The sequence below is a fragment of the Neomonachus schauinslandi genome, chromosome 2 (genome assembly GCF_002201575.2).
Source record: "Neomonachus schauinslandi chromosome 2, ASM220157v2, whole genome shotgun sequence".
Classification (NCBI taxonomy): Eukaryota; Metazoa; Chordata; class Mammalia; order Carnivora; family Phocidae; genus Neomonachus; species Neomonachus schauinslandi.
The window spans coordinates 49,240,514-49,264,703 of record NC_058404.1 but is presented as its reverse complement, the minus strand read 5'-3'; the positions used below and the strand labels follow the sequence as shown (position 1 = coordinate 49,264,703).

General features: G+C 36.8%; 1 protein-coding gene across 1 annotated transcript; it reads left to right on the top strand.

Moving 5' to 3' along the window:
* Positions 1-599: 599 nt before the first annotated feature.
* On the top strand, positions 600-23,409 carry PBK (PDZ binding kinase). Its single transcript, XM_021698929.1, has 8 exons — positions 600-737; positions 6,450-6,527; positions 10,408-10,501; positions 14,998-15,140; positions 15,658-15,827; positions 17,266-17,395; positions 22,579-22,752; positions 23,210-23,409. The coding sequence occupies exons 2-8, from the start codon at positions 6,470-6,472 to the stop codon at positions 23,407-23,409; spliced, it is 969 nt and encodes a 322-aa protein (XP_021554604.1). The 5' UTR covers positions 600-737; positions 6,450-6,469.
* Positions 23,410-24,190: the final 781 nt, after the last annotated feature.

Below are 24,190 nucleotides of genomic sequence, written 5' to 3'. Positions count from 1 at the left end.
TCGTCTTTGCACCTCTTGTATAACTACTATAGTCCATCCTATGTAGTGGGCATTCAATACACACCTGGCAAATGGTAGGTGCCCTCCCAATGATGCTCTAGAAATAGACGAACAAATGTTGACCTGAGTGTGGTAGTTACAAGAGTTAGCAAAATTTCCAAATATCTGTTTTTCTTCGTAGCCAAAAATGATTGTTACTCTAGGCTAATACATTTTTAGAGTGTTTCAAGGCCAAATAAATCTGTAATAAAAATTTATATAATAATCATTACACATTTTGACAACAGTGTTTATAATTGGGGGAGAACTTCAGCCTTAAGTACATGCATGGATAAATACTCTTTTTAACCGAAGTTGTCCCTCTGAAAGGCTGACAGTGGCTCTAAAAATCAGTTTGTCCTTTTTTGAGCTTCTTCCTTTCATTTGTCTTCAAGGCGTCCCCATTTGATAGTAAGATGGGATCGCTGAAACTGGAAAAGCCAGGCGGGGGGCGGGAAAAAGCAAGAACGGCGAATACGGCTTGTTGTGTCCTTCGCGCCACCCCGTAGTTTGCAGCCGCTCAGGGGCGGCGCGCGCGGTTTTGAAAACGGGGAGGGTCCCGTCACAACGACTGTTACTGAGTGTTTGTGTTGGTAGGTGGCGGGACGCTGGGGCAGCCCCGGGTCGTGTTGAGGGCCACTCGGGATCAGTTTTCAAGACAGCCTTGGCCTGGACTTCAACACCCCGGCGCCGCTGCGGTAAGGGGAGCTTTTTGTGGACCCCTGACCGCGCGTGGGCCCGGGTTGGGGCGGAATCCTGCCCCCCCGCCCCGCCCCGGAGCCGCGGCCTCTGCGTTTGCTCGGTGACAGCTCGGGACCTAGAGGGAAAGGTGAAGACGTTGGGACTGTGGCATTCAACTGGGAATTAATTTAGAAAAGTGTTTGCGACCCAAACCCGAATGCGCATCTGAATCGCAGGGTAGGGTGGGGATTTCAAGAAAGAAATTGCCCTTTTCTCGAAGTGAAGCCTAACAATCTACTTTTTTATGGAAGATCCGTAGGAGAAGACGATGGATCTAGCAGGTTGCCGTTATTTTACAATTGGTTTTACAGACAGACGCCCTGAGGCCCAGGTCTCTGCTTGAGGCGAGACCCCAGCGTTTAGGGACATCGGAGCACCGGCTTGTGCTTGGTGGAAACGGTGGTTTCTTATCGCGCCGCCCAGTGAGTCTCAGTTCCAGCTCTTAGGCGCGGCTGGAATTGGTGAAGGATTTCTGGTGGGAACGGAGAGGGTGGGGCTTGAGAAAGAGGGGGTATGAAGCACAGTTCCCGCCTTTGAGCTTCTCACCTCGTGTTGCTTCCAGTTTTCAAGGGAGGTGGTTGAGCAGGTGGAAGAAGCATTTTAACAACCAGCCCTCTGTAAGCTCCTGGATGGGGGGGATAAACAGTTTGTGCTTCTACCTCCAGGAAGCCGTGGGGTGTAAAGTGTACAGGATCTTAGAAATAATATGATCAGAACTTTGCCATTCTTTTTCAGGCTACTTTCCCCCTCCATTTCCTTTTCTCATTATCGTTACCAATTCTCTCATTCTGTTTTTTTTTTCTTTTTCTTTTCTTTTTTTTTTTTTCTTCCTGTCTATACACTTCAGCTCTGCCCAGTAGTATCCATGTATTTGTTTAGCCCTAGGGTGGCTTAGGGTCCAAAAGTTACTGGTATCTGATTCAATGGATCTTTTGATTAACTTGCTGAGCTCTGTTAATTTTTAAATACTGCTTCTTAAACAGTACTTGATTTAAAAAAAAAAAATCTCCTAAATACTCCACAATGAAATTTTGCCCACAGTCATAATACTTTCATTTCTAATGTATCTTCATGTAAGATATTCACAATTTTATGCTGTTACCTTCATAAGAACGTTGTGATTTAGATTACTATAGTTATTTAGCAGTTTAAATATATAGAAAGAGATAGATCTATATGTATATAGATTACATATATAAAATCTGAGAGTTTGGGCCAGTGGCCAGAAGCCATCTCTCAGTAGACTGAGGCCTAAACTGTTCTGTCATGAAAAAAGGTGCCTCAGACAACTGTGAGATGGAGAGGGTATAGTCTGTTTAGTTGCAAGTAGGTTGTAATGGGAAGTGGGACTGAGTTCTAGAGTGTTCTAGAATGTAATATTAAAAGACTTGTTTAAACTTAGATGTTTTTAGTTGGAGGAAGATTTTTTTTTTTAACACTTAGGCTGCTTCTGAATATCAGATCCTCTTTATGCTGAAGGGAAGGGCAGTGAGACTTATAAGGCAGTAAAATTTCCAGGACACCCCACTTTTTGGGATTTTTTTGCATCCTAGTTTTCGGGCTCCTTGTCAGTTTACTCTGTTCTTCATTTCTCATGTTGGGATCCCTCAGAGGTCTGTGTTTCCTATCTTTACTTATTCCTTAGGTGATCTTATCCAGTCTTTGGCTTTAATACCATTTACATGCTGATATGCCACAAATTTGTACCTTCAGATTGGATTCCAGACCTATATTCAGCTGCCTATTTCACATTTTTATTTGGATGTCTAATCAGACTTCAAAATTGACTTCCTGATCTGAGTAATGGCATCTCTATTCTTTCAGTTGCTCAGTCTGAAAACTTGGAGCTATCCTTGACTTTTCTCTCATTCCTAACAAAAATCCGAACATTAGGAAATCTTATTGGTTCCAGATTCATAATACATCCAGAACCTGACCATTTGTCACCATCTCTAACTGCTACCATCCTGCCATCCAAGCCACCATATCTCTCCTGGATTATTTCAGTATTGTGCCTGTCCTTGTTCCCCTTCAGTTAAGAAACACAAACGAGAGTGATTCTGCTGGAACATAACATGGAGTATATCACTCCTCCTTGTAAAATCCTCCAATAGCTTCCCCTTTCTCAGCAAGAGCTGAAATCCTTACTGTGACTAAAGCTCTATGAATAAAAGCTGAGGTCTTTATGGCTTCAGTGCTCTACCTGATTTGCTGTCCTTCATCCCCAAACTCTGTGACTTCATTTCCTTCTCCCTTTTGCTAGCCCTGCCCTCTTCACTTTCCCTTGAAAATGTTCTGCCTCAGGGCCTTTGTATTTACTACTTTTGTCCTGCAGACCTCCCCTAGATATTTGCATGGTCTAGCTCCCTTCCTTCCTTCAAATGACATCTCAAGGAGACCTCCCCTTGACCACCCCAACTCAAATTTCAAGCCCCTTCCCAGCACTTGGTCTCACTTCACTGGTGATTCACCAGTGATTCACCTGCCTATATATCATTATCTTCTGTATTTATCTTCTTGTTTGTTTGGGTCTTGTTCACTGCTGGGGCTCCGGTGCCTAGAACAGTGCCTAACACATGGTACATGCTCAGTAAGTATGTGTTGAGTGAGTGAATGAAGAGTAGCTTCCCATAGGTAGATAGGAGTCTTAGAAGCTCATTGAGGTGCTCCTTTACAACTTCTTGTGAGGGTAGATGAATGAAGATGGAAGAAGGGCAGTCAGAACCACATGGGGAAATTATTTCCAAAGTAGAAGTAGCACCTCCAACCCACTCTGTTAAAACAGTTTATCCTTCCCAAAAGGCCTGAAACGTGTTCCTGAAAAATGTGTTCCTTCCTTTTAGTTAAATGTTTCACTTGATAAAATTAGTGTGTTTTTGCATGAAAAAGAGGTCTTTGGTGTTCAAAATTCAGGCAAATCTGAAAACAGTGGTGATTGTGGCTACATTTAAAAAGAAACAGACTTCTCATTAATAGGCAATTAAAGGTAGGCCTTTGAGGTGATTTTTCTTGGCAGTTTTTAAAAATGCTATTTATTAAGAGCTCTATACAAAATTTAAGCATATGTTCTCTCTGCCTGCCAATTTTTAATTTTTTTTTTAAATTCCAGTGTAGTTAGCATACAGTGTTACATTCGTTTCAGGTGTACAATATAGTGATTCAACAGTTCTGTATATTCCTCAGTGCTCATCATGATAAGTGTACTCTTAATCCTCATCACCTATTTCACCCATCCCCCCATCCACTTCCCCTCTGGTAACCATTTGTTTGTTCTCTGTAGTTAAGAGTCTGTTTCGTGGATGGAACTGGAGGGTATTAGGTTGAGCAAAATAAGTCAAACAGAGAAAGACATGTATCATATGACCTCACTGATATGAGGAATTCTTAATCGCAGGAAACAAACTGAGGGTTGCTGGAGTGGGGGGTGGGGTGGGAGGGAGGGGGTGACTGGGTAATGGACACTGGGGAGGGTATGTGCTATGGTGAGCGCTGTGAATTGTGCAAGACTGTTGAATCTCAGATCTGTACCTCTGAAACAAATAATGCAATATATGTTAAGAAAAAAAAAGAAGAAGAAGAAGAAGAAGGTAGCAGGAGGGGAAGAATGAAGGGGGGGAAATCGGAGGGGTAGACGAACCATGAGAGACGATGGACTCTGAAAAACAAACTGAGGGTTCTAGAGGGGAGGGGGTTGGGGGGATGGGTTAGCCTGGTGATGGGTATTAAAGAGGGCACGTTCTGCTTGGAGCACTAGGTGTTATGCACAAACAATGAATCATGGAACACTACATCAGAAACTAATGATGTAATGTATGGGGATTAACATAAGAATAAAAAATTTTAAAAAAAAAGAGTCTGTTTTTTGATTTGTCTTTGTTTTACCCCCCACTTTGTTTTTATTTTTTTAAATTCCACATATGAGTGAAATCATATGGTATTTGTCTTTCTCTGAGTGCCTTATTTCACTTAGGATTATACTCTCTAGATCCATCCATGTTGTTGCAAATGGCAAGATTTCATTCTTTTTTATGACTGAGTGATATCCCACTGTATATATGTACCACGTCTTCTTTATCCACTGATCTATTGATGGACACTTGGGCTGCTTCCATAATTTCGCTATTGTAAATAATGCTGCAGTAAACTTTAGGGTGCATGTATCCCTTTGAATTAGTGTTTTTGTATTCTTTGGGCAAATACCAATAGTGAGATTACTGGATCATAGGGTAGTTCTGTTTTCAATTTTTTGAGGAACCTCCACACTGTCTTCCACGGTGGCTGCACCAATTTGCATTCTCACCAACAGTGCATGAGAGTTTCTTTTTCTCCACATCTTCACCAGTGCATGTTGTTTCTTGTGGTTTTGATTTTAGTCATTCTGACAGGTGTGAGGTGATGTCTCATTGTGATTTTGATTTGCATTTCCCTCACGGGGTGATGTTGAACATCTTTTCATGTGCCTGTTGGTCATCTGTATGTCTTCTTTGGAAAAATGTCTGTTCAGGTCTTCTGCCCATTTTCTAATTGGATTATTTTCTTTGGTGTTCTTTATATATTTTGGATGCAAACCCTTTATCTGCCTCCCATTTTTTTTTATAGACAAACCAAACAATCTTATACACATGTAGTGACAGTTCACTGTACAATAAATCTAATATGAACCAAACTATTTTTAAAAAAGAAAAAGTAATACTTAAGGTTTTTATAAAAAAGGATTCTTTAACAAATATGTTATAGAAGAAATAAAAACCTTGGATTAACTTGCTTGTATATACAGTATTTTCTGTTCATAGACCATTTTTACATAACTTATTGAGATATAATTCACATATTATAAAATTCACTCTCTGAAAGTATATAATGTAGTGACTTTAGGAATAGTCTGAGTTGAATATATTAAATCACTACCCAATTTTAGAACATTTTTATCATCACGAAAAGAAACCCCACACTCACTAGGAGTCACTCTATGTTTTCCCTTCTCCCCGGCCCCTGGCAACTACTAATCTATTTTCTGTCTATGGATTTGCTTATTCTGGACATTTTCTGTAAATGGAATCATATATGTGGCCTCTTGTGTCTGGCCTCTTTCACTTAGCATAATGTTTTTAAGGTTCATTCATGTTGTAGTAGGTATCAGGACTCCTTCTTATGACTGAATAATATTTTGTTGTGTGTATTGTAGGCCATATTTTATTTATTCATCATCCGATGAATACTTCTGTTTCCTCTTTTTGGCTATTATGAATAAATGCTGCTTGCATAGACCGTTTCTCTAAAAGGTGTAAAAGACCTGTTAACAGTGACCCCTGGGAAGTGTGAGAGGGAAACTTACCTTTACCTTTATGTACTAGGTGTTTTTTTTTTTTTTTTAACCAAGTTCATATATTACTTTTTCCTAGTGTGTATATTACTTCTTAATACAAACAAGTGTAAGAACTTAATCATTAATAGTATGACATTGGGTAAGTAGTTATACTTCTCTGGGTCTCAGTTTTTTCATTGTAAATAAAATTGGACTAAATATTTGTCATGGTCTTTTTCAGTTCTCAAATTTTATGTTTATATGATAAAATGAGTTACAGTATTATAGGACTTTTTTTTTCTTCATGAATGAGAGTTATATTCTGTATAACTGCAGTGTAACTTTCAATTTGTTTTCATCATAGGACCTAGAGTGTTTATTACAATGGAAGAAATCAATAATTTCAAGACACCAAGCAAATTATCTGAAAAAAAGAAATCTGGTAAGATATAAAATATTTTCTTATTGTTATTGCTATAGAAATGTCTTAGCATTATTAGAGTTTGATCCTTTATTATTTATCATACACAAACAATTTTAGCATAAGTCCTCTTTGTAATGTTGATTTTAACAAATAAGACTTATTTTGTAGGCCAGGTTTGGCCATCTATTGGCTAATTTTATTGACATTCTAACAGATTTGGAGGTTCTCCCTGGTAAAGAATCAATTTGAACCATGAAGTACTTTACCTTTCCCGTTCTGGTACATGCAGTGCTCTTGTGAGGGAAAGAGTTTCCAAGGCAATTCAGTGAATAAAGGATAATCTTTTCAACAAATAAAAGCATTTAGATATTTATATGCAGATTGCTCTCAGCTCACATCACATACAAAAATGATTAAAATTACAAAATTTCTGGAAGATAATATAGGAGAAAATCTTATCTTGTTCATTTCTAGTATATAGATTTTTGTATATTGACCTTGTGTCCTGCAACCATGCTAAAGCCACTTATTCTATTAGCTTTTTATGGGTTCCTTAGGCTATTTCATGCATAGTTGGTACTGTTGTAGATGAATATATGAAGATAGTGTTACTTTTTTTTACCAGTCTGTATTAGTTTATTTCTTTTTCCTTTCCCTATGTCACTGGCTCTAGTATATTTTTGAATAGAAGAGGTGTGATTGGACATACTTGCCTTGTTCCCGGTGAAGTTTTATGTTAGATGTAGGTTTTTCACAGTTATCCTTTATCAGGGTGAAGGATTTCCTTTTATTGTCCTTCATCAGGTTGAAGGTTATTACAGAAGGATGTTGAACTTTGTCAAGAGCTTTTTCAGAATCTATCGAGATAGTTTGCTTTCTTAGTCTTTAAATGTGGTAATTTGTGTTAATTTTCAAATGTTAAACCAAACTTTCATTCCTGGGGTAAAGCCAGTTTGGTCATGATGTATTTTATATATTGCTTGATTCAGTTTGCTAATATTTTCTGTGTTCATAAGGGATATTGGACTGTAGTTGTCTTTTTTTTGGAATGTCTTTCTGGTTTCGATATCAGCATATTCTATATTCATAAAGTAAGAGGGGAAGTGTTTCCTTCTCTTCCCTTGGAAAGTATATGTAGAATTGATGGGTGTTTTTTTTTTTCCTTAACTGGCTTTTCTTCCTTTACTGATAGGAAAGACATGTGGCCTGAAGTTTTCTTAGGAGGAAGATTTTAACTGTGACATCACAGTTAGTAAGTATAGGGCTTTTCAAATTATCTATTTCTTCTTGTGTAAACTTTGTTAGTGTTTCTCAGGGAAGTTTTTCACTTTCCATTTGTCAAATATAGTGGCAAAATGTTATTTGTGATATACTCTTATTACCTTATTACCCTTCTAATGTCAGTAGGATCTGTGGTGGTATCTCCTTTTTCATGTCTGATACTGGTATTTTACTTTTTCTTTCTTGACTTGAGGTTTATTTATTTTGGCGAATGTTTCAGGCACTTGAAAAGATCATACTTTCTGCTGTTTTTGGGTACAGTGTTCCATGAGTATCATTTAGGTCAAGCTGGTTGACTTATGTTGTTTTGTCCAGGTCTTTTGTATCTCTACGAATTTTATTTATTCTACTATTGAGAGAGGTGTCTCCAACTACAATTGTGGATTTATCTGTTTTTTTTTCCTTTGAGTTCTACAGTGATTGCTTTATGTATTTTGAAGCTTGTTACTAGATACTTTTACATTTAGGATGGTTATTTCTGTTGATGATTTACCCCTTTACTATTATGAAATGTCTTTCTTTATCCAGTCTTGTACTGTTTGAGGTTCACTTTATGTGATGTGTGTTCCCTTTTATGTGATGAAACCAGTCCAGTTTTAATTTGATTACTGTTTGAATAGGATGTTTTCCAACTTTTTACTTTAACCCATCTGTGTTTTTCTATTTAAACTGAGTTTATTATAGAGTGCATGTAGTTATGTCTTATTTTGTTTTTATCCATTCTGACAATTTCTGCCTTTAATTGGACTGTTCAGTCGTTAGCCACATCTAGTGATTTAAATTTAGGTTCAAATGAATTAAAATTAAATAAAATTACAAATTTAGTTCCTCAGTTGTATTAGCTACTTTTCTAGTGCTCAATAACCACATGTGGCTAGTGGCTACCATACTGGACAACACAGATACAGCACATTTCCATCGTGACAGAAAGGTTTATTGGACAGCACTGCATAGACTACCTTTAATGTAATTCTCTGTGTGGTTGGATCAAATCTACTCTTTTGCTATTGTCCCAAAGCTCGCTGATGATTTCTCTGTATTTTTTCTAATCTTTTTCTCTGTGCTTCATTTTTGGTAGTTTTTGTTGCTTTGTCTTAAAACTTAGTTAACCTTCTTCTCTAGATGCTTCTCTAACAGCATCTCTAGATGATCTTATTCTTATCCGTTGTCTTATTCCTTTAAGTTCCATTAGGAGTTTTTTTTACATCTTTTTTTTTTTTATTGTTATGCTCACATTTTCCTTTACATTATTGAGCATATTTTTAAGATTTCTATTTTAAGGTTCTTACCTCCTAATTCTACACCACTGTCATTTTATGGTACGTTTCTGTCGGTTTATTTTTCTCCTGGTGTGGGTCATATTTCTTCTTTCATGCCTGGTAGTTTTTTTTATTGGCTGCTGGACATTTTACATTGTCGAGTGCTAGATTTCGTCATTCTTTGGAGGGCAGTGGGATTTTGTGATGGTCCAGTTACGTTACCTGCACATTAGCTTGTTTCTTTTGAGGTTTGCTTTTAAGCTTTACTGTAAACCTTTTCCTTGGGCTAAAATAGAGCCATGACCATTTAGAGGACTTTACTCAATGCCCTGTGTGTTACCAAGTTGCCGCACCCTGGCTGATGGTAATTGGACCATTCCTAGACCGTTGTGCTCTCTGCTGGCTGTTTAGTCTATGCCTGCGCCTGGTGCTTTCCCTGACTTTGGGGAGTTCTATCTGTTGGATGTGCAGATAACCCAACACTCGAAGGGAGACCTCTTTTCGGGTGTCTGGAGCTTTCTCTCTCATTTTGTGGCTCCCTGTGGTTCTCTGCTCCACAAATTCTAGCTACTTAGGTCTCTTGGACTTCTGATCTCTGTCTCCTGAATTTGACAAGACTTCTGGGCTGTGTTTCTTCATGCTGCCACCCAGAGACCACCTTAAAGCAGTAAGTTAGGGCAGTGATAGGGCTCCCATCATTTGTTTGTCTTCTCTCAGAGTTCACAACCCTGCTCTGCCTGTTGTCAAATGTCTGAAAACTTCTGTTTTGGCAGGTGTTTTAGTTATTCATGGCAAGAAGGCTGTTCAGTTGTTCATGAACAAAAGTAGGACTGCTCTATCTCATCTTTTTTAATGACTGCATAAAGCTCTGTAATACAGATATAGTATAATTATGACCCTAATGATGACTACTTGGGTTTTTTGGTTGTTTGGTTTGCAGTCACAAACCAAATCCCAGTGTTCAAATACAAGTGTGTGCATGATGTCTGCGCACATGCTGTGCTACGCAGCTGGCAAACAGCTCACGGGAGTCGTTCAGGCTTTGTGGGCCACGTAGGGACTCTGTTGCCTATTCTTCTTTGTTTTTTAACAACACTTTTATAATCTAAGAACAAATCTTAGCTTGTGAGCCAAACAAAAATGGGCCGTTTGCTGACGCCTGCTTCGGTGTTACTGTGAGGTAGGGCTCCGGAAGTGGATGTGGTCAAAGGGATTCCAGGAACAGTCAGGGTAGATAATATCAAATTGCTCTCCAGAAGACGAGGCCAGTTAATACTCAGAAGTTGAAAATACTAGGATGCTTTTGTAGAGGTCTTTTCAAATACTAATTTTATATTTTTTGTCTTTCTGACATTTAGCATTATGTTCAACTCCATGTATAAATATTCCTCCTTCTCCATTTATGCAGAAGCTTGGCTTTGGCACTGGGGTAAACGTCTACCTTATGAAAAGGTGAGTGTAACATTCCAAATTAACCTTTTCACATGGAACCGTAGTTGCTGTGTACTTGAAGACAAAAAAGAATATGAAAATTCAAATAGTTTGATTTCAGATATGTTCCTGATCTTATCTGACTGCTATATTCCAGTCCTAGAACTTTTTATAACTTTGCCAGAGTTTTGCCGGTATACTTTTCTCCTACCTTCCTACTGATGGATTATTAAAGGAGAAGGAATTTATCTTATAATTTTTCCTTGGCTTGTGTGGGAAGGGAAAGAGACAGAGGGAAGGTGGTTCCTGTGTGGTAATAACACAGGATTCTCAATAGGAAAACCTCCGAGAGGACGCCGATGTTGGGGGATGTCAGTGACTGTTAACCTCTTGGATCTGGAGAATGGCATCCTCAAGATACTCTCATTTTAAAAAGTACATTTTTTTATTTCTTATGTCATCACTGTTAAGTAAGAGGGGTATATACATGATATTAAAGTAGGAAAATTGTGTTAAAAGAAAAATGAAATTATAGGTGTCAACAAACATTTTTTTAAAAGTTGTTTCTTTTACTCATTATTCTGTACCTTTATTTATTAAGTGGCAAATAACTTAAGTCAATTTATATTCCTTAATGCGTTGTTGCAATCAGCCTAACTACCAGTATATCATTAGCTTTATCTAGGTTTATATTGTTTCCAAATAGAAATGCTTTCTATTACATATAATTAGCATAGCAATTATATGTAAGTGGCTATTCTTGAAGAATTTTTGTGGTTTAAACACCCCCTTCGTGTGTTTCTGTGCTATTTGTTTTATAGACATTCATTTTTTAGTGTCTGAAAACTCTTATTTTGAAAGAAAAAATTCTCACATGTTTATGGCTAGTCTCATTTTTTCCCCCCTTTTAAAAAAATGTCCTTACATGTAAAGTGTGTTACCAACAAAGTTCTCTCTGTGAGACTTAATTAGAAAGCTTCATATCGCCGATACTGAAAAACAGTGGTCACTGACTGACCCTACCACTCCTCCTAATGTAGCCGTGTCAACCTGGGATTTTCTTTTACTGGTAACCTGGAGATTTCCTTCACTTCTCTGGTGAATTGGATCCTCTGTTTTTCTGTATCTTATATCTTACTATTTCTTGGTTTACATTTCATTTTGACTGAGGGCATGTAGTAGCTCCCCATTGAAAGATGCACAGGAAATAACATTTTTGAAAATCCGCATTTATGAAATGTTTTCATTTTACTCTCATTCTTGAATGGCCCTTTTTGTTTTTCTGAGTCAGAATCCTCGTTTGGAAATAATTTTCCTCTAGAATTTTGAGGTCATTCTTCCATTGTTTATTAGCCTGTAGTGTTGCTGTTGAGATTTCTGAAGCCTTTCTGATTGCTGCTTCTTTTTATGTAATCTGGTTTAGGTTGTTTGTCCCTCCCACTCTCCTGGAACTTTGTTTGATCTTCTGTTTGTCACCAGTGTTCTGGACTTTCAAAATGACATACATGGGTGTGGGCCTTCTGGAATCTGAAAATTCCTACTCTTAAATCTTGGGAAATTATTTTTTAAATTACTTTGTTGATAATTGTCACCCCCATTATTCTCTTCTCTATCTGGAATTCCTATAATTTACTGTTGGGAGGGGGGCTGGGGTTTTTTTGCTCTGTTTTCTGGGAGATTTTTCCAACTTCATCTTCTGATATTTCTATTTTTTCATTTTTGTCTGTCTTGTTTTTAATTATCTTAACGTTTTCCATGCTCAGATGGCATCCTAAGTCTTTTGAGGGTGCTATAAGGGCTCTGTATCCTGGTCTGGATGTTAATAAACAGGTATATACACGTGTGAAAACACATGCAGCATTTAGTACGCATACGGTCATGAATTACTCTTCCTGTGTGCTTCACGGGTTCTCAACTATGCCAGTAAACCTCAGGCTAAAGACCCTCCGCTTTAACCCCTTCCAAAGCCAGTCTCCAGTCGTCAGAAGCTGGAGGAATAGGAGGTGGACAGAATTGGGGAGGGTGTCTAGAAATTCACCTGCTTTTTAAGTGACTTTCAAGAAGTTCACTAGGCTTGTTAAGTCTGTTACTTTCATCTGCTTTCCAAGCTTCCAAAAGTGTGTTGTCTCCTTTTCATTATTTCCATCCTTCTCATTGGGTGTAGGTCTTAAAATACCCATTTGCTTTTACTTTAGTGGGGTTTGGAAGGGATCAAAATTATATGTGTATGTTCAAGCTAGAAGTCTATATTTTTAACCTAGAAGTCTATATTTTTTTATGTTCAATCAAATTCGCATTCCTAGATTAACTTAGTTGTGATACATTATTGTTCTTTTAATAAAACTGATGGATTCATTTTGCTATTTAGGATTCTTATGTCTGTGATTTAAGTGAAATTGGCTTGTGATTTTCCTTTTTCTGCTGTCCCTATCTGATTTGTCTATTAAGGTTATACTAGACTCATAGTCCCTTTTCTTTCTATTCCCTGGAACAGTTTGTGTAAGATGGAATGATAGGTTCCTTGAAAGTTTAGTAAACTCACCTATAAAATTATTTAGACTTTGTATTTTTTATGGGAATATTTTAAACTCTTGATTACATTTTCTCTTTTGTCAGGTTTCTTAGATTTTTCTAAGAATTTGTCCATTTTGTCCTTTAAATTTATTGGGGTAAAAGTTTTATTTTTCTATTCACTTACGTTTTTTATCTCTAATGAGTCTGTGGTTATGTCTCTGTTTTTGTTGGCAATATTATTTGGGTCTCATTTTTTCCCTTGTGCAGTCTCATTAAAAAAATTTGCCTGGGGGTGCCTGGGTGGCTCAGTTGGTTAAGCGACTGCCTTCAGCTCAGGTCATGATCCTGGAGTCCCGGGATCGAGTCCCACATCGGGCTCCCTGCTCAGCAGGGGGGTCTGCTTCTCCCTCTGCCCTCTTCCCTCTTGTGCTCTCTGTCTCTCATTCTCTCTCTCTGAAAAAAAAAAAAAAAAAATTTTTAAAAAAAACTTGCCTGTTTTTTTTGTCTTTTCAGTGAACCAACTTTTAGCTTGGTAAAATATTTTATTCAGATTTTGTAAATATGTTCTTGGCATTCTCTAGATTGAGGTATGTTATGAAAAAGGTGAAGATGGATTTATTTGTTCACTGAATTCTAAATCCTTGGGAGCTGAGGGGTACCCTTTGAAACTTGAAAAATATATTTTCCATAATAAAATGACGTGGAAGAGGTCATCCCCAAATGCTGTTGTTATCTAAAATTGGAGGTTTAAGAATACTTTGGATAAACTTATGTATGATAGATGTACCTGAATTAAGAAATCTAGTGATCCTTTGAGTGCGTGTTTTTTGATTTAAAAATAAAAAGGTCCTGCAAGCATAGAGCCGTTCGTGAGTTAGTAAAAAACTAAGTGGATTCTTGATTCTTGGTTCAGCCTATTTTATCTTCTTATGGTAAAACTTTTTATCTCTAACTTTCGAGGCTCTTTTCATTCACTTTCTTGCCCATATGCTGCATGCACTTTGTCCTTCTTAATTTGCTGTACCCATGAATAACTACTTTATCAGGTAAACTTTTCCCTGACTTTGTTTTACCTGTTTATTTAGATCTCAGAATGTTTACACCTTAAATATACTTAAAATGACTGACTCTTCCTAGAAAATAGACAGTTTACGTTTTTTCTCATTTGTACATTTATTACCTCCTTCCATGTATGTCTTTGAGTATATGGTGAAAGGTATAGGATGGATTGGTTACTATAGAGGGACAATATTTGTTGGTGAAGAGCAGTCTTATTCTTTGCACAATCAAATACGGGCCAAATGTTTTTTGTACTTCTCTTCTTTAAACTTCTTGGACATTAGTGGTTTATTACTTAGCATTCTGTAACTTACCTCTGGCACATATAGTTAAATGTTTGATAAGTAGTTGGTAGTCTGACATGCTGAAATGGAAAAATTAGAAAATAGTATAGTAATTTTGAAGTTTAAAATTTATAATGTTCCATCTTTTTCCTTTTAGTTGTCTCTTTTTAACCCCTACGTTTCAGCAATAGATATCAGACTTGTAATTAATAGCTCTATCAGCTATATATCTTCCAGTTAAAAAGGATGTGTAGCAGAGGTGTTGATAGTCAAAAATACTTTATGTTTAAATTTTTTTAAGATTTATTCATTTGAGAGAGAGAGAGTGTGCATGGAGCGGGGAGAGGGGCAGAGGGAGAGAGAGTCCTGAGTAGACGGTGCGCTGAGTGCAGACAGAGCCCGATGCAGGGCTTGATCTCATGACCCTGAGATCATGACCTGACTGAAACCAAGAGTTGGATGCTTAAGTGACTGAGCCACCCAGGTGCCCCAATAGTTGAAAATATTTGTAAAAAATTTTTAAACAAATTATTACTGAATGCTTTTCAAAATTTGGAAGTTCTTGTTAGTCATTTGAAATGCATTATGGTTATTATTCTTTCTATACTTTGAAATGCATTATGGTTATTATTCTTTCTATACTTTGATTATTTTTTTAAGATCTCCAAGAGGTTTGTCTTATTCTCCTTGGGCTGTGAAAAAGATTAACCCTAGATGTAATGATCATTATCAAAGTATGTATCAAAAGAGACTAATAGATGAAGCTAAGATTTTGAAAAACCTCCATCATCCAAACATTGTAGGTAAGTTTAAATTTACCTTGTAGCAGTACATGTGTTTATTCAGAAACAGTTTGTATAATCTCTCGACCAGTGTCACTAATAAAAATGAAGATGGTGGTGGAGTTTGGCAAGAACAAGATTATTGTGAATGTTCTCAAATAAGAATTATGTAATATTTTTAGATGCTTCTGTATTTTTAAAATTTAATGGGAATAGATATACTCATTATGATGCTGGTACTGTAGAGAATTCAGGAATATAAAATGACCTTCATTTAGATAATTTCCTTATTTTCATTTTTAATGTAAATAAGACTAGTGAAACCATTATATTTAGGAAGGCATAGAGCATTTAAAAATATTTTAATTTGTGATACTATTGGCTAACACTGAAGTCGTTTTAAATTATATCTACTGAGTTAGCTTTATAAATAATTGTTTCATTGTATTTTGTCAGTTTCCAATCACATCACTGTAAAAAAACTTAAATACTGTTATTCTTCCCTATTCTAGTAAGAAAATGTCCTGTTTTCTTTAAGGTTATCGTGCTTTCACTGAAGCCAGTGATGGTAGTCTGTGTCTTGCTATGGAATATGGAGGGGAAAAGTCTCTAAATGACTTAATAGAAGAACGGTATAAAGACAACCAGGATCCTTTTCCAGCAGCCATAATTTTAAAAGTTGCTTTGAACATGGCGAGAGGGTTAAAGGTAACCGTGCCCTTATATTTTAAATGATTTTTGTGGAACAAGAAAGAACTACTTTATATACCTAATTACAAGGTGGGATTTTTTTTTTTCCCCCAAAAGAAGTAGTTGCCCCAAGTTAAAGTCTTTATAGACTCTCTCATATTGCAGAATGCCCTCTTTCCTTATCTTGATCAGCAGAGTATTGTTTGAGGTCTTTACATAGCCTGAAATAAACCAAGTCAGGTAGTTTTGTTTATACAGATCATATGTTGGATTTAGTTAAAAGGATTAATCAATTTAACACAAATTTAGTAATTATTCCTGGGAGTGTAGCCTAATCCTCTGTTGATGTAAACAAACCTCTTGAAGATTGCTTTGTGAGATGTTAAGTTTTGGATATCAATATACATCTATAGGTCAAATGAAGAAGAAAGCTCTTTTAATGTTGTCAAATAAGTTGTTGTGCCTTTGAATAGATACAGTGTAAGGAAGAAAAAGGATTCCTTATCCTAGGTAACCAAGCAGGAGAAATGGTGGCTCCGGAACACTGTTGGATGACGCCAAAGTGGATCATGTATTGATGCTGATGTCAAAGTTGCATGTTAAGAGTTGACATAAAATTGACTTATGAAATATAAAACTGCATAAAAGCAATATTTCTAAATATATATTTTAATATGTATGTAGAAAAACTGATTTTAAATGGATAGGAGAAGCTAAATTAATAATTTGAATTATTTAATAAATAATGACTTTATATATGGATGGTGGAATTAATAAATTTCACTATAAACATATTTGAGCATGCTCAATTTATGATCAGCATTTAAGTGAAGCACAGTAAGTGTTCGAAAGTATATACCAAAAATGGTCTCTGCACTATTTTCAAGCAGCTCACAGAGTAGATGCTGATGAATGAAAAAATAACAGTTTTTCAGGATTATTTCTGATTATGGATGAGTATCATTACTAAGAGTTAATGTGTAAAATAAAGTATTAGTCTTAGATGACATTTCTGCTTCCTCTTCTCGTGTAACTTTTGCCCTTAATTATCTGTTGTTCTGCGTTATCTCAACAACTTGTTTGTGAAAAGTGTGCCTCATTGTGAAGGTTCCAAACTTATTTCTAAAACCTACTAGTCTCAAGTAAAATTGTGATATATTTTTAAAGCTGCAGTATCCTCTTTTGCTATAAAAGTATGAGATACGTTTGAAAAGTTAGCTTATCTATAAACAGACATTGATTTCCAAAGACTCTTTATGTCTGGTCAGTATGGCAGACTGGAGTAATATGGGATATTCCCTTGTCTGACTTCAAATAATCTGAAATGATGGACAGATATCATCCTGCATGGAGTTCAGGAAGGGAGTTCAAGTTGTTTTTTTGTGTTTGGAGGTTATCATATATTTTTATCAGTTTATGTATTTGCTCAGATGTGTTAAATTTTCCACTATTTTAGTATCTACACCAAGAAAAGAAACTGCTTCATGGAGACATAAAGTCTTCAAATGTTGTAATTAAAGGTGATTTTGAAACAATTAAAATCTGTGATGTAGGAGTCTCTCTACCACTGGATGAAAATATGACTGGTAAGTAGTATTCGAATTTTTATTATTATTATTTTTTAAGATTTTTATTTGAGAGAGAGAGAGCAAGAGAGAGCACAAGGCGGGGAGAGGGAGAAGCAGACTCCCTGGGGGCTGGATCCCAGGACCCTGGGATCATGACCTGAGGTGAAGGCAGACACTTAACTGACTGAGCCACCCAGGCACCCCAGTAGTATTCAAATTTTTTAAAACTTTATGAAAATTTTAAATTTCTAATTTTTTACATATTTCAATAGATAATAAGTTTACATACTTCAAAAATCAAAAACTATGTATCAAAAGTATACAATAAACAATATCCTTCCTTTCCTGTCTCTCCTTCACTCAGCCTCCAGCCCTCTCCCTTGCCATACCCACAATATAAATTATTGCATTTTTATTAATATCTACTTTAACTGAAGATAATTTTAGGAACTATTTCTAACCTGGATTGGGATTTTTATGTGGTAAAAGATCTGGGACTAGAAAACAAAGTTTTAATAAGGTTTTATAAAGGAATTCATTTAGTGACAAGATTGGGGAAACTGGTAGAAGAAGAAACGGGGGTAGAAGTAGGAAAATGGGGTGCTAATAAAGGCCTTCTGCTTCTTGCCCATTGGCCTGCCCCAACTCATTCTTCTCACTCTAATATAAATACTGACATCCTCAGGGAATTTAAGATCTTGGTGAGAACCCATAGCCAGCCTTGTAAAGAAAGCCTCTGCTTTCAACATGTTATTTAATAAGTAACACTTAAATTTGCGTCTCTATACGAATAGAAGGTAAAAGAAAGATTAATGAATGCTGTTTGGAACTTTTTCACACTTTAATTTCTAGCTAAGGTAAAGTCTGTGAGTTAAGTCGAAGGAAAAAGCCAAGATGAATAGAGGGACTACATAAAGATGTCTATAATCATTCATGAAGCTAGGACTATTATGAGCCTTTAGGCTACATAACTGCTACAAAGTTGAAACTTTCAAAAATAAAAGGAGAAATTGTGAAACAATAAAAATAAGATTTTTTTAGCAAAATTTTCTCAATCCTTAATAGATCAAATAGACAAAATTAAGATGTAGAAAGTCTGAGTAGTATAAGGTCAATCTCTATACGTCCAAGTATTTATTAAAATTGGACATATATTAAGTTATAAGAGAAAACCTCATTACAAAAAGTGGAAGTGATCTAATGGTTGACGTTCATCATCTAGATCATCACAAATCTAGAAATTAGTGAAACATTTGGAAACAACACCACCCACATTTTTTAGGAATTCAAAATATTTGTAAATAGTTCTTAGCTGAAATCAAATTTCACCTACACAAATATTTAGAAAATAATGAGAATGTAATAACAAATCAAAACCTATTTGATATGGTCAACACTACACAGAGGAAAACATTTTCATTATTTAACCTTTATGAAATTAAGTTTGAGTATTTAACTCTCATCAGAAAAAAAATGAAGCCCTTTTAAAAAACAGAAAGCAGAAAGTGAATGAATTAAAAAATCCATGAATTGTGCATTAACCCAATATGATCTATTTATTTTAGACCGTGTCAAAGTTCATAGTTTATAAACCTGTAAAACAGTTCATAAACAGTTCATCCTTGTTAAGTGTTCAAACTTAGCCAGGAAAATTCTGTGAAAGAATGACGAGTAGGAATTTCCCTGAGGAGATGTTAAGAAGTATTACAAAGCCACAGTAATTAAAGCAGTGATACTCATGAGAAAATAGGCAGAAAAATATAAGGAAGTCAGGTATTCCCAAATATATCGAGTTTTTGTAATAAAAGTGGAATGTTAGTGAGAAAGAGGTAGTTGAGTCAATAAATGATGATGCCTGGATATTTTAGAAAAAATAAAGCTGTTTTCCAACCTCACACTCATCCTCGTAGATTGAGGATGTAAAAAAAAAAAAAAAAAATGGAAAAAATTGTAGGTAAGTGGGGCACCTGGGTGGCTCAGTCGGTTAAGCGGCTGCCTTCAGCTCAGGTCATGATCCTGGGGTCCTGGGGTCGAGCCCCGCGTCGGGCTCCCTGCTCGGTGGAGAGTCTGCTTCTCCCTCTCCCTCTGCCTGCCTCTCTGCCTACTTGTGCTCTCTCTCTATCTCTCTGTCAAATAAATTAAAAAAAAAAAAAAAAAAGATTTAAAAAAAAAAATTGTAGGTAAGTATTTCCTTAATATTGGGCTTAAGAAGGACATCAAAGCTAGAAACGATTAAAAAAAAAAAGCCATGACTATGAAAAAATCCTTTGAAAAATTTCTCTATGCTACTGTGAGCAATAGGATAGCTTCTCATATGCGAAGTAGAGTTGCGATTGGTGTATCATTCAGGTTAGGCTAAGTTGTGTTGTGGTGGCAAAGACCCTCAAAAACGTCAGCGGCCTCAAACCAAGGCTTATTCAGGCTATAGGTCCGTAATGGCTATTCCATGCCATTCTCACTTTAGGACCGAAGCTGCTGGAACATCCACTATATGGAATATTGCCATCGTTGTATGTATGGAGGGTAAAAAAGGCTCTAGAGCTGTGCACTACAGAGCTACTAGCTACATATGGCTATTTAAATTAGTCAATATTTTAACATTTCATTTCCCCAGCCACTTTTCAAGCACTCAGTAGATACATATGGTTAGTGGCTACCATATTGGACAATGCAGATATGGAACATTTCTATTCTCACAGAAAGTTCTGTTGGAAAGTGCTGCCCTAGAAAGTCTTGCATTAACAGATGCTCGAGATTAGAAATGACACAAGTCCCTTCTTTCACAACTCACGGGCCAGAACTAGGCAGATGGCTCCATCCAAGCTTGACAGGCCAGAAAGTGCAATCTTTCTATGTGTCCCGAAGGGAGGGAGTATGAACTACTTGATGAACAGCACTGGTAACTACTACAGTGGGCAATTTGGAAATATGTATTTTTTAAAAAACCAAAAACCTTTCAAAACGCCCTTTGATCCTGTAATTCATTCCCAAGAACATATTCCAAAAACTAATTGGGCAGTGTGGGCATTTTTTATAATAACCTGATATATTAATTTCTGCAAAACCAAAAGAGACGTAGTCTTATAGAAGAAATGGAGTTGAGACAGAAGAATCAAACCCCATGTAGCCTTGAAAAGAAAGCAGTAACAGAAACAATAATGATCCTGATAAAAATATGAACACATGAAATTTTGGCTGGCACCCAGCATCAGTTCATCCTGTGTGGCATAAACCCTGGGTTTGTGCTTCCTTGAGGGCATTTATTTTCAATAGATACTTTTAATTAAAATTAAAAGTTTGATCTGGCTTGCTCAATTAAAAAAAGAATATTTGTAAGCATGGGGGGGGAGTGCTTCCCCAGCCCCTTTGCTGACACTCAGCTTCACGAGACAATTTAAGGTTATAGTCAGCATAGCAGTTTTTTGTTTTTTTTTTTTTAAAGATTTTATTTATTTATTTGACAGAGAGAGACACAGCAAGAGAGGGAACACAAGCAGGGGGAGTGGGAGAGGGAGAAGCAGGCTTCCCGCGGAGCAGGGAGCCCGATGCGGGGCTCGATCCCAGGACCCTGAGATCATGACCTGAGCCGAAGGCAGACGCTTAACGACTGAGCCACCCAGGCGCCCCAGCATAGCAGTTGTTAAAGGTGCTAAACCAGCCATGCATTAAGAGAAAGCATTTTTATTCTCTTGGGATAAGGCTTTCTCTTTATGAGGAAGTTTACTTCCGATCATTTAAAAATAACAGGTAATGGGAAAAAAAATTGATCTTTTTATACCTAATTGTGTTTGCACTAATTTGTGTTGCAAAATATTTATTGTAGCAGAACAGACTGCAAAACTTTAGAGGAACCTCCATACTCTCTTCCACAGTGGCTGCACCAATTTGCATTCCCACCAGTAGTACACGAGGGTTCCTTTTCTCTACATCCTCACCAGCATTTGCCATTTCTTGTCTTTTTGATACTGGCTATATCTTGTGATTTTGATTTGCAGTTTCCCCATGATGAGTGATGAAGACCATCTTTTCATGTGCCTGTTGGCCATCTCTGTGTCATTTTTGGAGAAATGTCTGTTCCGATTCTCTGGCCATTTTTTTAATCAATAGTTTGTTTTTTTTATGTTGAGTTTTATGAGTCTTTATGTATTTTGGATACTCACCCCTTATCAGATATATCATTTGCAAATATCGTCTCCCATTCAGTAGGTTGTCTTTTGTTTTGTTGATGGTTTCCATCACTGTACAAAAGTGTGTTGTTTTGGTGTAGTCCCAATAGTTTATTTTTGCTTTTGTTTCCCTTGCCTGAGGAGACATATCTAGAAAAATGTTGCTAAGGCCAATGTCAAAGATACTACTGCCTATGTGTTCTTTTAGGAGTTTTATGGTTTCAGGTCTCACATGTAGGTCTTTAAGCCATTTTGAGTTTATTTTTGTGTATGGTATAAGAAAGTGGTCCAGTTTCATTCTTCTGCATGTAGGTGTCCAGTTTTCCTAGCACCATTTATTGATTGCCTCCTTTGTCACGGATTAATGGACCATATAAGCCTGCGTTTCTTTCTGGGCTCTGTTCTGTTCCTCTGTGTCTAGTTTTGTGCCAGTACCATACTGTTTTGATTACTAGAGCTTTGTAGTGGACCTTGAAATCTGTAATTGTGATACCTTCAGCTTTTTTTTTCTCAAGATTGCTTTGGCTATTTGAGGTCTTTTGTGGTATCTATATTCCTGCCTCTTTTCTTTTCTTTTTTTTCTTTTCTTGTTTTTTGTTTTTTTTTTTTTAAGAGAGGGAAAGAGAGGTGACAGGCAGAGGGAGAGGGAGAATCTGAAGCAGCCTCCCCGCTGAGCAGGGAGCCCAACTTGGGGCTTGACCCCGGGGCCCTGAGATCATGACTTGAGCCGAAGTCAAGAGTCAGACCCTTAACTGACTGAGCCATCCACGTGCCCTCATTCCTGCCACCTTCTAAGAGAAGTGCTGTTTCTCTACACCCTTGCCAACTGGCCAGATTTTTGAATATTTTACAATCTGATAAGGAAAAAGTAATTCTTATTAATGAGATTGAGTGTATTTCCATGTTTATTACCTACACGTATTAACCTTTAAACTACCTGTTAAATCACTTATCCAGTTTTCTTTGGGTTGCTTGCCTTTCTTAGTGATTCCTAGTGCTTGCCCTAAGGACCAGCTTCCTTGTATTTTGTTTCAGTGACTGACCCCGAGGCCTGTTACATTGGCACCGAGCCTTGGAAACCCAAGGAAGCTTTGGAAGAGAATGGTATTATTACTGACAAGGCAGACATATTTGCCTTTGGCCTGACCCTGTGGGAAATGATGACTTTGTCTATTCCACACATTAATCTTCCAGATGATGATGATGAAGGTATAACTACATATGTTTAACATAAACCCCAATCTCTTCAGTTTGAACTGAAGATTAGCTGGTAAAATTTTATTTCATCTTTCTATTAAGTTAAAATTTAAAAGAGGAAGTTGTTTGATCTAGTGCATGAGATATGGGTTATATTAATACTAATTTGGTGCAATCTCAGTTTAATCTCCTACAAATGAGAGTAGGTTAATTGACAATAGGGAGATAAATTGAGATGCAGAGCAGAAAGTTTCCTTGGAAACTCCCCTCGCCTGAGGAGAAGATTAGAGAGCTATAATAGTAAGAGGGGCGGGGTTCATGACAATAGCTGATCTCCACCATGGCAGACCGCAGTGTATCAAGAAAAGCATCCCAGATGATGAGTTCTTGTTTCAGGAGGGTGAGTTCGAGCAGTTGCTAAACTTTTCCCTGACTTAGTGTTACTCTGTGTCAACTCCTTCTTGAGCAGATAAAACTTTTGATGAAAGTGACTTTGACGATGAAGCATACTATGCAGCTCTGGGGACAAGGCCACCTGTTAATATGGAAGAACTGGATGAAACGTACCAGAAAGTAATTGAACTCTTTTCTGTATGCACTAATGAAGATCCTAAAGATCGTCCTTCTGCTGCGCACATCGTGGAAGCTTTGGAAATAGATGTCCAGTGATGCCCTCATATTCATGACTACTGAGCTTTACGTTGGCTCATGTATATAACTGTTCTGTTTACTGTAATACATTATATAGTTACTATGATAAGCTGTAATTATTAGGCTTTTTGAAGTGACCCGCTTTAGGACCATAGCACCTAGTTAACATTTAAACAATTATTTATGATGTTTCTTAACATGTTTACAATGATAAGCATTTGAGATTGTAGAAGGTTTTCTGTTAAGTTTAAGAAACTAGCTACTTAAGTATTTGAATTTGTTTATACAGATTTAAAACACTAGCATAATACAATGCTATAAACTCTATGTCTAACGATTTGGATTGAATGACCATCACTTTTATTACGGTTTCTCAAAAATTCTTTATTTTAATGGATCTATTGAAATTAGCACTTTGCGCAATACAAGTCTACGTTTGCTTATTTTTTAAACCATTAAACTTTTTCCTGGCCTTTTTTGGCTGATGTGCTTATTACTAAATATGGTCACCAGAAGCTGAGAGAACATGGCTCAAAAGACTAGCTCCTTGGGTACTTACAAGCTTTTTCGGTTAAGGCTTGTCTTGCTCTCTTGGATCTCCCCAGGTCTTTGCTTTTGCTTTAATTTATTAAATGTATTTTCTGCATTGAGATCCCTATTTTATTTTTTATTTAGTAATCTGTCTTAAGCATTTCATAGTTCTGGTGTAAAAATAATAAAATTCTAATAGGATGATCTAAAATAAAGGAGACTTCAGTTACCAGAAGGTGTCTTATTTTATGTCATTAATTTGAGTGTC

Excerpts from the sequence above, each read along its gene's own strand:
- PBK (XM_021698929.1), top strand. The coding sequence starts at position 6,470 with ATGGAAGAAATCAATAATTTCAAGACACCAAGCAAATTATCTGAAAAA. Across the intron at positions 6,528-10,407 it reads ATCTGAAAAAAAGAAATCTG|CATTATGTTCAACTCCATGT; the intron begins GTAAGATATAAA and ends TCTGACATTTAG. Across the intron at positions 22,753-23,209 it reads TCCAGATGATGATGATGAAG|ATAAAACTTTTGATGAAAGT; the intron begins GTATAACTACAT and ends CTTCTTGAGCAG.